Source organism: Anomalospiza imberbis, chromosome 1, assembly GCF_031753505.1.
Source record: "Anomalospiza imberbis isolate Cuckoo-Finch-1a 21T00152 chromosome 1, ASM3175350v1, whole genome shotgun sequence".
Classification (NCBI taxonomy): domain Eukaryota; kingdom Metazoa; phylum Chordata; class Aves; order Passeriformes; family Viduidae; genus Anomalospiza; species Anomalospiza imberbis.
In genome coordinates this window covers 131,315,361-131,327,869 of record NC_089681.1, presented here as the reverse complement: position 1 = coordinate 131,327,869, position 12,509 = coordinate 131,315,361, and the positions used below count along the sequence as shown (strand labels likewise).

At 36.4% G+C, this 12,509-nt stretch overlaps 1 protein-coding gene across 2 annotated transcripts in view; it reads left to right on the top strand.

The window, feature by feature from the left end:
• Nucleotides 1–12,509, top strand: part of MINDY3 (MINDY lysine 48 deubiquitinase 3) — a 47,493-nt gene that overhangs the window by 14,021 nt on the left and 20,963 nt on the right. For both annotated transcript variants that reach the window (XM_068212087.1, XM_068212097.1), the window contains exons 6-10: nucleotides 27–141; nucleotides 589–662; nucleotides 1,128–1,207; nucleotides 5,824–5,894; nucleotides 8,175–8,255. In XM_068212087.1, coding sequence (XP_068068188.1) covers nucleotides 27–141; nucleotides 589–662; nucleotides 1,128–1,207; nucleotides 5,824–5,894; nucleotides 8,175–8,255 — 421 coding nt within the window. The remainder of the gene's footprint in view (nucleotides 1–26; nucleotides 142–588; nucleotides 663–1,127; nucleotides 1,208–5,823; nucleotides 5,895–8,174; nucleotides 8,256–12,509) is intronic.

The following is a 12,509-nucleotide window of genomic DNA, read 5'->3' as shown; positions in this document are numbered from 1 at the left end:
TGTTTGTTATTGTTTTTTGTCTTCAGCAAACGAGCATTCAAAAGCTTCCCTGAACTGAAGGCTGCAGTTTGGGATCAATATTCAGCATGGACAAACAGATTTGGAGTATTGCTCTTTCTGTATTCTGTAATATTGACAAAGGTTTGTGGGTTGCTTGATGTATTTTTTGGGTGGGTTTTATTTCTTTGTTATGAGAAAATTTGATCATGTAACCCTTTTTCTGTAAAAGGTGAACAAATAAACTGATCAACTAAGTCAAGTCCAGATAAATTGATGAAATGGTATCTTCATCTATGTTGCTGTACAGTTCCAGGCTAAAAATTTGAAAGGCTCAGTCCTCTGGTTTTTTTTTTTTTTTTTTTTTTGGGTCTGGTTTGTCTTTTTCTCTTTTGATCTGGGAGACTTACACATTTTGAAAACATCCTTCCTTGCAAGATGTTTGAAAACATCTTCCTTTGAAGAGAAAGCAGCCTGTTATCAGTTCATGTAAAAACCATCATCCTCCCAATGTTTTACTGTTGCATTCTGTTGTATAAATGTTGCAGCTTATTCCTTAAGACAGCAAAAATGTTTTTAATTTTTCTACAGGGTATAGAAAACATAAAAAATGAAATTGAAGATGCAACTGAGCCATTGATAGATCCTGTTTATGGTCATGGAAGGTAAGCTGCAAAAAAACGTTTGGTAGCACTTAAAATAGATTTTTGGGCTAATTTTTTGTCTTATGTAACTGATCATTCTTTTAGGAAGTTACTGACATTAAAAGAGAGATTCAATTGTAACTTAAAAATAACTAAAAGCAACACTGAAAAGTGTGTCTATTTCACTGCTAACTCATTTTAGTACATCAGTTCTGAGGAAATGCTTCTGTTGTCGTTGAATTTTCAGATGGATAATTCTCAAATTCAGGGCTACATTCTATATCAAGTTCGTGTTTGAAAGAGTGGAGATGATAATTAGGGTTCCTGAATTAAAATACACACTAGTTAATGGAAAATAGTTACAAAATATCTGCTTGGGTAATCCAATAATTTTTTTAATTTGTTCCATATAATCACATTTTTTAAAATAAATTTCATGTCCCTTTTAATTTCCTATGTCTTACATAATTTCTTTCTGTTGTGTAGCCAAAGTTTGATTAATCTGCTGTTGACTGGACATGCTGTTTCTAATGTGTGGGATGGAGACAGAGAATGTTCAGGAATGAGTAAGTTGGTTCTAGTTTATGCTTGTTATTTTTTACATACTCTGAGATGCTGACCTATAGATTTGGAATATATTCCATTTCTGTTTTGATAGTCTCCTTGTTTACTGCCCTTTGAAGTAAGTAGACTCCAAATGGAAATAAAGCATACTGCACAAAATTGCTGATGTTAGTATCAGTGAATACAGGATTGTCAGCTACAAGTTAAACGTAGATGTTACCTGATGACTTGGATGATGGAAGGGAGTGCAGTCTCTGTAATTTGGGAAGTTTGAAGACAAGGCCACCATTCAAAACAGCCACATCAAACCAGAGAAATGGACTGACAGTAATGTCCTGAGATGCGCTCAAGTCCTGCACCCAGGATGGAGTAAACCCGTGGAACAGCACAGGGCAGCACTGGCTGGCTGGGAAGCAGCCTTGTAGAAAAGGACCCAAGGCCCCTGTGGGCAGAGTTGCACTCAGTCATGGTGTGTCCTTCTGGCAAAGAAGGGCTGTGCAGGAGGGAAGCCAGCAGCTGAAGAGAATGGTGGTTCTTTCCCTCTCTCTGGCACTTGTGGGACCGCCTCTGGAGTGCTGTGTCCAGTTTTGGGCTTCCCAGTGCAAGAAACATTAACATAGTGGAGTGATTCAGTGGAGGCTTATGATTAGAGGGCTTTTGTGGTTTTGGGGTTTCATTTGACAAATAGAGATTATATGAAAACAGGAGCAGTTTGAATTGTTCACATCTCCTCTTTAACTGCTGCAAAGTCGATCTCAGGTTCATCAGCATGTTTCTTACAATCATTTTCCATCATCTAAGTCAGCACATAAAATATTTACTTGAAATTAGGTTCATGCAAGACCTGAATCAAAATGCTCTGGTTTGATGATGAACAAGTCATATAATCTCCCTTGAGACATCTTAGACTTGCACTTGGTTATGGTTTCATACAGCCTATGCTTTCAGACTTACGGAATATCATTTGGATATTCTATCTAACTTTTATTTGACATTGTTTTCATTTATCCCCCCTATTTTTAATAGAAATATGTTTCAATTAGTCTTCTGGTTTTTATCTGTATGTTTTCTTCAGTATTTTTAATTTTCCCTTTTTGATTATGATATATCAGTCTGAATTTTTAGATTATGATTGATCAATCAATCTGAATTTTCTAGGAGCTTTCCTTTACATTAGGCTAAGTTGCTGTTCTGCAATTCAATATATTGATTTTGAAAACTGTGAGTTCATTCCCTCATTTGCTTTACAGATTATCTTTCTGGTAGGCTTTATTTCTTAGTTATCCAAGTTGGAATTTTTTCTTTTCTGAGAATGCTGAACTTGCTTTGGACACAGTAATAGACAGCATTTAGGTTCTCAGTTCTGCCCTAAAAACCTAGAACTCCCATAGAGTCTGTCTTTTTGTGGAGAGTGGAGGAACAGAAAATGATCTTTAGTACTTCTTAAGGATCTGGTATTATGTGTCCTCTTAGTTTTTCTGACCAGTCAAGTAATTGGACATTATATTGGGAGCCCTCCATTTTCTTGCAGCCGTTGGATAATTGCAGCCAGAACCTGCTTAGACACAGTCTTAAGTGAATAATCATATTTGTTGCCAAGTGATTTGTTACAGTCTATCAAAAAGATAAAGAGTAGCTGGTACTGTTCACAACTTCTTAGGCTAGGCTGAATTTTGGATACATTGTCACATTTCCTTTATATAGAAATTCTTTTTGTCATCTTCTTTGAGCATTTCTCTTGGATTTTGTTTCTCTTTGTATGTAAAACCTTCAGCTTCTTTAATGTCAATGCTTATGAGCTTTTCATGTAGAAGGGTTGAAGGTATCAAGATAACAAGGACTGAATACTGTTTTATTCAGAAGTTATCTGAAGTCACTTTACCTTTTTTCAACTATTTAGATAAGCATTTTTTAATTAATAAATAATTAAAATTATTTATAAGCCATTTTAAAAGTACTGCCAGTAATTGTAGCAGTGATGAAAGAACAGACTGAATTCCAAACTTGAGGAATTACCATGTCTTTGCAGATTGCACTGAGAGCACTGGCTCTCACAGTATTGCATATTTTCCAAATAGGGTAGGAGTTACTAACTGGAATTGTTCTTGGCCACTGGTGGTAAAAATGCCAGTGAAATGATATTTCTTCTTTGACTATCTACATGTTCTCCTTTAAACCTTTCTTCTTATTCTCTTGCCACAGCTGTCCACGGTGTGAAGATATGGGGAGGTAGTTGGTATTTTTTACTGCTTTCTTAGGGCTGTGGTTCCTCCCTGCACTGTGGCAGTTCCCTATGAGTGCAGCCAGGGCTGGAACTCCTTTTCCCGGCGGTGCCAGGGATTTGTGGGGTTGGTGTGGCCGCTGGGTGGCGCTGTGCCGATGCGGATGGAAACAGAAATGGGTTCAGAACTTGGAGTCCTTTGCAAGAGAAATTAACTTTGTGACAAGAGGCATAAATATTAATTTTCTTTGTTGATCTTTGGTGTTATCAGATGTCTTCCGGTCATCTTCTCTCTTTGTGGGGTGAGGATATTCACAGAATAAACTTTGATTTAGTGCAGCTAGTCTCCTTTTGTTTCTTAGTAAATCATCTGCAAATAGTTTTTGCTTTTGTGTCTCTCCTCACTGTTGGCCGATTCTGAAGGAGGCATGGGTAGATCAGTGACTACAGGTTGAAGTTAACCCAGGAGCTTCCTACAGAGATACACAGTCTCTGTAGGTTGACTACTAAATATTCAGAATATTCATACCGTGTGGCTACTGTTATAGCCAGAATCACAGCACTCTCTAGTTATCAGTCAGGAGTTCTCATCTAGTTATCTGGCAGGGGAACAAAGTACTTAATCATAGCATTATGTTGAATAATTATCCGAATAGTAAATATTATTTACATGTGACTTGGTTGTTCTGTGCCCAGGTATTGGCTCCTACATCTGAAGCCCTTGTTTAGCAGACTGAACTTTACACTGGTTTTTGTTACTGGTTTTAAGAAATATATGTGATGCATAAAATTACTTTTCTAATGTACTGCTGCTTACTTCTGCCACGTTTTTCCTCCATTGCACATATAAATGTGCTATTTCTGCATGTTAGCTGTTCCCTAGTTTGCAGGGTTCTTCAGTAGTTTTTTTAATTGGGCTGTAGCTCTCTTCCCCCCAGCTCGAAGAAAGGATGAATTGTCTCAGCATATGGCAATTTATAGCCACTCAGCATTTAGCCAGGGAGATAATGGGGCTTTGCTGAGGATAATCTGTCCACCTCTGAATATTTTAATTCCAAGCAAGTTTGAAGGTAATCTGTGAAAGCACAGCTTTTAGATCAAGGAATTCTACACTGCAGAGAGACTTTTAGTATGTATAGCTCACACTCTAAAGAAGGAGTTATACTTCCAGACACAAAGATAGTGAACAAGCTCATATTTGTAAGTTTTTTGGGTTTTGGTTTTCAGAATTGGATATATGGGGACTTTTGCTTAACAATAGAGGGAAAAATCAAACCATTACTAGAATAACTGTTCTGCACTTTTGCAAAGTTCAGTGAGGTAAACTTGAAGCTGGTGAATGGAATATATTATGCTTGGTGCTGTGGAGTTCACTTCTGCAAATCCAGGAATCTTTTAAATTCAGAATGGTTTCTTTCATTTGCTATGGTCCTGAGGCTTTAGTCCATGGATAAAGATGTCAGCTTTATTCTGTTGTACACAGATGACTGGTGTTAAAAATTATGGTTGAGACTTAGTGTTTTAGAGGGAACTTTCAAATATGGAAATCGGTGTTCAACAAAATAAAGGAAGTCCAGATATTCTTAAATTGATCATAGTGTATGCTTCCAGTATGTGCTGCTCTTGTTAGTGTTTGGGGATCTAGCAGAGCTGTTCTAAGCAGACAGTACTTGGAACTCCTTAGATGATATATACGAAAGCCCAGAGCTTCTTCCAGGTCTTTATAATTAGGTTCAAAGCTTGAATTTTGAAGTACTTTCTCTTTATTTATATTAGAGGACCTCAAATAAGGCTCTGTAAGTGCTCTTCCAATCAGTAGTACATAAATATTTCAGCTATTTCTGGTAGCTGTGTGTGTTTGAGAGCTTTAAATTGAAGTCAGTATTAAAAATCAAATTAGTTTTTCTGCTTAAAAAATTATTATTTCAAAAATTGTGTTTTACTATTCCGAATGTGAAATTGTTAAGATAAATATGGCCAAGGAACACTAAGAAAAAAGAGGGAGAGAGGAAAAAGCATTCATTTATGCATGTATATGGGATTTTCTCTTCTTGAAGATAGCTGTTCTTCTTAGATTTTTCTAAGAATAATTGTGATGTAAATTGCAAGTATTCCCCTCCTACAAAGTCCAACAGGTTTTTAAAAGAGACTGTCAACAGGAACCTCTTAAAACCTTGAGTCTGGATCTTATTTTATAGAGAGATCTTATTTATAGAGATCTTGTTTTATGGAGAGAGAAATTACCATTTTTTACTATATCTTGATGATTTGCTATTGTTACTAAAACTGAATAACTTAAAATTGTTATTACTTGACCAATTTTGAAAGTAAGAAAAATGGCTTAAAATAGAATTTGCAGATTTTTCTTGAATAAATTTTGTGTTTTCTTTTGAACAGAACTTCTTGGCATACACAAACAGGCAACAGTAGGCTTTTTGACATTGATGGAATCACTGAGATATTGTAAGGTAAGCTGTTTTCTACATAGTTTGAAATTTTTCTTTCATTAAGTTTTTGTGGGCTTTTTTAACAGTATTACTGAAAGCCTTACTGTGTACTATTGGAGATCTTAAAGAACTTTCAAATAATGTCCAAATTCATATATTGAGACATATATGAGACATATATTAAGAGAATTATATGATAAAATTTTTAAATGCATCTTACTGAGTAAATGTTGTTTGATGCTATTTAGATTAGAACTTTATTATACCAATTGATTATTGATAGAAGCTTATGCTTTTACTGAAAGCTTTATGTTTTTACTGAAATAACTCTAGCTAAAGTTTTGTAGATGGTTTTAAAACTGTGAAGTCCCAAAATGGCTTGCTGTTGTGTTGCAATTTTATTGATCTTTTTATGCCTTCACTGTCTTCCATTAAAAATAAATATCTGTAAGGAAAAATGATAAAACCACTATTAAGCAACTGTATTCTAAATATAATATATTCAAAATTTAAAAGGTACTTTATGTACTCATCTCTGAACATTTGAAAGTTGCTGATGTGCACCTTAGTCCATATTATTTCTTCCTATTATGACAGAATTTCTTGATTTCTGGTTTTTATTTGAGAAACTCTATGCTTTACTGTTGTGGTTTAACTCCAGCCAGCAACCAAGTCCCACACACCTGCTCACTCGCTCCCCCAGCAGCAGGATCAGCAGGGTTCAAGCTGCAAAACTCATGGGTCGAGATAAAGGCAGTTTAGTAGGGAAAACAAAAGCCACACACAAAGGCAAAGCAAAACAAGAAATTAATTATGGTTGTTGATGGACAGGCAGGCATTCAGCCATATCCTGGAGAACACAGCCCCATCAAGTATAACAGTTACTTGGCAAGACAAATGCCATCACTCCAAATGTCCCCCGTTTCCGCCTTCTTCCATCCCACTTTTTATCCTTTGGTCACTTTGGGTCACCTGTCCCAGCTGTGTCTCCTCCCAGCCCGCCTTGCACCCCATCACCCTTGCCAGTGTGGCTGTAAAAAAGCAAAAAAGGCCTTGGCTCATTGTCAGCTCTGCTCAGCAGCAATGAAAACATCTCTGTATTGTCAACCCTGTGTTCAGCACAAATCCAGAACACAACCCCATACCAGCCACCGTGAAGAAAATAAACTCTATTTCATTCGAAAGCAGCACATTCCACCCCTTATTCCATACCATTTATGTCATGCTCAGGTCCCACACTATTCAATATAACCTCATTAACCACCACCCCCCTTTCCACCCTTTGATATAAAATATATCTCTCATTCCCTTAGTCTGACCACCCCTGCTGAATGTCTGTACAATGTCCATGAAATGTCTTTTGAGTTCATTTAGTCCATGGCTTTGGGCTCCATCTGTTCTGGTGGTCACTTAGGATAGGAGATGTGGTGCTGTGTGGAGTCATTGGGCACCAAAGCCAGCTCAGGTCAGGTCACTGCTGCGCTGCATCTGCTTCTTGTAGGGCTGCTCCTCCATTGGTTCAGGTGGTTCCTGTTACAGTAATTCCTGTAACAGCAACTCAAATCATGGCTTACAACAAATTAAAGACATCCATTACAACCTCCACCCTTGGTCCTTTTAAACCAGGTTATCTGTTTTAACGCTGCAGTGAACTGCTGTGCTTGTTCCCAGCCTGGCTGCAGCAAGAGAGTCCTGCTGTCGTGAGGAATCTGTACCATTAATTAGTAAAATCCATATGCTGGTCCTTCATGGGCTGCAAGGGAATCCGTGCTTCCCCTCTTCCAGCCTGGGGTCCCACCTGTGGGCGACAGTCCTCCCTGAGCTTATCCAGCATCCCCTATGGGGTTACAGGTCCTGGCTGTTCTACAAAGACTACTTTTGAAACAGCATTAATACTCTTTAATTCCTGAACCTTTTTTGTTGTTCTTTGCTTTTTTAATAGTCTGTATTAAATTCCTTTAGCTTTTCTCAGAGTTAAAGAGAATAATGTAGTTGGCAGAATGTTGGTGTATTGACTGCAACTGGCTGTCTATTTATTAAGTAAATGTCAATTCTGAATTAATTAATCCAAAACCAGTTAATAAATCAAGTGAGCTTCGACTTTTCATTAGCATCTGATTATAGTATTGTTAAGCATACTACTTGTCTGCAAGCTAAACACTTACATAACTTTATTAAACACTTTATATCAGTGGAGTCCTAACCGTTCTGAAAACTAACTAAATTTTCATTAATTTGGTCAGTGACTACATGACCTTTCTGGGTTTGCTTTGTATTTCTGATTTTGCTGTACCTTTTTAGGTTGGCTCCTATTTGAAATCTCCAAAATTTCCCATTTGGATACTTGGCAGTGAAACACACCTCACAGTCTTCTTTGCCAAGGTATGTTAGATGTGGTTTTGGTAACCACAGGCAGATAAACACCACATAAATTCAAAGTACAGATCTTGCTACAAGGTGACTTTTATATGGCTTTAATGTAAAAACATAGTCACTAAAACTGTTAATTAAGCCTTTCCTTGGAGGTAGAGTTGTTCCCGTACTTCAGCAATATTTCATAACTTGCAGTGTGAAGTCTTCCAGTTTTTGCTTAATTTATTGGGCTGGGGGTAGTTTATGCTTTGGAGCACCATGCTTAGGATAAGTACTGTCTTAAATTTCTATAGTATAAGAGAGATTATTGTAGTAGTTTCAGCTCCCTGACAGTACTTCCACAATTTTTAATCTGTAGTTGGTTGTTCTAGATTTAAAATAGATATCAGGACTGTTACAATACTTCTTGATACACAGTCAGTCAGATATCTACTGTAGCCTGTGAAACATAAAATGCTTTCGGGAGGACTGTCAGTTTAAAATCTTAGACCAGATTTTCCAAGGAGACAATTTCTGTTTCTTTAGTTGAAGATTGGAAGTTTTTTACCTTAAAGTTTACTTTTATAGAACACTTGTTTCTGATTAAAAATTCTATTGAAACTTGAATGGTACCTACTAGTATATTTATTGATACTTATTAGAAGTTAACTTCCCTGTACCTAATATCTTAAAAAGTTAATTAAAACTTTAACTATAAGTCTTGAAAATAAATACTAGAACATGTAACAAAGATAAAACTGTAAATTCTCTGTTGAATTTCCTTAAGTAAAACCTTTGCCTACTCTTTAGAAAGACAACACAAATGCCTAGATTTTTCTTACTAAGAAACAGACCTCCACAATATATTGAAAGTTTGTGTAGTAGTATTTTTTAATCTTTAGATTTAAATTTTAAAAAATCCTTGAAATTAATAAGCCAGTTTTACACGTTGAAATTTTTATTTGCAAATTTTTAATCCCTAATGCCAGATAAATATCCTTTCTTCCTTACTCCATGAAATACAGAAGTCCTTATTCACCTCTGGATATTTGTTTTCTGCTTTACTCTCTCCCCAGTCTTTCCTAGTAAAGCTTTTCTATTTCAATTTTGAAATTTTATCCCCAGTTTTTCTGAATAGTATCATCAAAGTCAGTACCATGTAGACAGCAGTGTGATGCAAATAGATATAACTGCTCTGTTAATGCTAGTCCAGCGTTCCTGTCACAATGTTAATACAGCTAATATTCAGTGTCTACAGAGGCCATTTCCCTACAGAAATCCACTCCTAATGCTCTTTCTTTTAGGATGCTGGAAGGCTGTTTTCTGGGTGCAGAGTAACTGGGTATCAATATTTGGTGTCTCCAATTGGTTTTTCTTTCTTCACTGAACTCTGCTTAGGCTGTGCAGAAGTTCAGCTTGTGATTATTAAAAAGCAGAATAAAGAATTGACATGGTCTTGGCAAAGACTTGCCTAGATTTTTTTTTGTTGTTATTATTACGCAAAGCAGGAGCTGAAGGTGTGTAAAAGCTCTTAGTTTTTGAATGAGTGTCTAACCTTACTCTTTCTAAAGTAGCAGTTGTTGAGCATTTCAGGTGGAGCAGACATGTCAGCTGCAGTGAAAATACGAATGGTGTTGACAATCAATTATTGCATCAATTGAAGCTACATGTCAAAAACTACAGGAAGAAACTTGAATTCGTTGCCAATGGTTAATAAGCAAGTTGTTAAAGTAGCATGTGTAGTTGTGTAAATGGTGTTTGATACTGAGGATGTAGCTTCTAGTTTGATGGTGAGTTTGATTACATGAGAAGGAAATGTTCAGAATGGAAAGAGAAAAATGAAATGTGGAGCCAAAACCAGTCAAGATTAAATTTTAAAAAACCCCAAGTTTTAATTCTTTCAAGCTGCATATATTTTACAGGAGCATAAAGCCTTATTTTTAAATAGAAAAATGTTAGGCAATTATTAATTATTCTATTAAGCAGAACAGTAGTCAGTTTTTTCATTAACTGAGTAATTTGGTCTAGAAATCTGGAAATAGCAATCTTCCTAGGCTACTGTTGCTATAGACAACTAGCATGGGAAAATTAGGGAACAGAACAGAATCTTCATTTCCTTGAGCATGGAGGTTTAACAAGCAAAAGGTTTTACTCATATTCTGCATACTGCTCTACTTAAAGAAAGCAAGCTGGCTGCTGTTATTTAGTATTAAGATGTTTGACTCAGATTTTTTACATTAGATGAATGATAAACATTTTTCTCCTATCAGTGGAATGAATGATAAACCACCTCACTCTTCTATCTCAGAAGATTTTGATTTAAATACTGTGGACTTCTATTGTTGTCTGCCAGAATACATTTGCACTACTCTGAATGTCGACCATTCTTTTAGCTGTGACTGTGAGAAATGTTTCATTTTGTAAAATAAATGATTCTGTTCATAGCTGCCATTCTAAAACGGTATATTTTCAATGGATTTTAATGTGCAAAATGCAGCACAGTGTCTTTTGGAAAGAAAATAGAATCTGGAAATATGTGAAATGAAACCTCATTGTCTTGAGCAAAAATACTACAGCTTGTTCTGCAGATGGGTAAATGCTGAAGTCAGAAAGCACATGTGAACATTTACATTACCTAAATATTTCTTCAAAACTCTGATAGTTATGTGTGTCATAATAGAGTTGGAAAAACTTTGTGAATCATTGTGGGGGGGAGGATGTCACTAGCAAAGAACCATAAATAGTACCATCATATTGTTTTTCTTCACGACCGTTGTGTGTATAAAGTCAGAAAGTTGCTTAATGCTCAGCAGTCCAAATTTAATGTTTTCTCAAAAAATAACGTGGCTATCGCTCTTAGTGGCCATGGTGCATTTGCATTTGCAACAAGGTAGATTTTGCCTGGAAAAGTGAGTATGTAGATTATTTATAGGCTAGTAAATCTAAGAAGCCATCATTTCTGCCTCTCCCTGCCCACTCTTCCTTTCAGTGAATAGAAAAACTTTCAAATGGCTTCAGTCCAACAAAAGCAAACAAGGAATCTTTCATCTGACACAATGAATTTCCCTGCATGTTCTGTCAGACGGTGTGAAGGCAAATATGTGATATTGTAAATGTTCTCTAAAAATCAGCTTTATTACTACATTTTTTTGTATTTTTTTTTCCTCTTTCATTGTAGGGATAAGAGAGATTAGGAAGAGGGGCAGCTCTAAATAAGGCTGTGATGTTCTGGATGAAATGTTGTACAGGCATTTCATAATTATTTTTATAATGCTCATAGGAAGTTATGACAAGCTGAGACAATTCAGAACTTCTAGGAATGCCAGAATGTGGTCAGACACTGTATAAAAGAGTACCAACAAGTTGAAATGTTATGCAAAATATAGCAAGAAAATGTTCCAATGCAAACAATAGGAAGAACAACAGGAGGTTAATAGATGCTTTCTAAATTCTGTTGTGACATGCAAATCCACATTGTGTTGAAGTTTGAATTCAGTCTCATTGAAAGTGAAAAGACAGCATGGAATAAATGTATATCTGCTGACTTCAGGTGATTGAAACTGTGGGGACACTTTAGCTGTGTAGGTCTTTAAAAAATTTCCTGTGTTTCTATCTCTTTGTGCACAGAGGCCCCAGCAGAATTGGCTATCCATTTTCAGTTACAGCATTGTGGCATTTCTAGACTTGAAGAGTCACATAAGTGGAGAAAACACCTGTCTGACAAATCTGAATAAGTTGCAAATTACTGCTTTTGAAGGAAAATGTCCTTTCCTGGACTCCTGGAACCACATAGGTTTCAGATTACATTTTTTTATTTCTCTTACTTTGATCACTGTAACCTGTTCTACACATTCTCAGGGCCTTTCTTCTGCATCCTTGATAGCATTGTCTCTCAGAAGAAAGAACATTGACTTCTCTTCCTAAACAATCTCTTTCATCAGAGTTCAGCTGAGGGGCACCTCACCAAATACTGACACTGCTATAGGAGAGCCTAAATGTGGGTCAGTGGTGTTTACCAGAGCAGGGCCGAGGGGGAGTGTTAGTTGGTGCAGCATTTAAGCTCAGAACACCAACAGAGATTGTTAGTGGTGTGAAAGGAAACTAAATGCATGTGTGAAAATTCAGTCATTATTAGTATGTGTTAACAGCCTTGGTTTCTACAAAAATAACCTATGTGTATCCTTTAACTCAAGAACTCTTCTATTAAAGAAGGGAGTGAAAAATATCTATGCACTTCCTTTTATTTTTTGCTTCCATGACCAGTAAATGCAGGTAACCAAATTT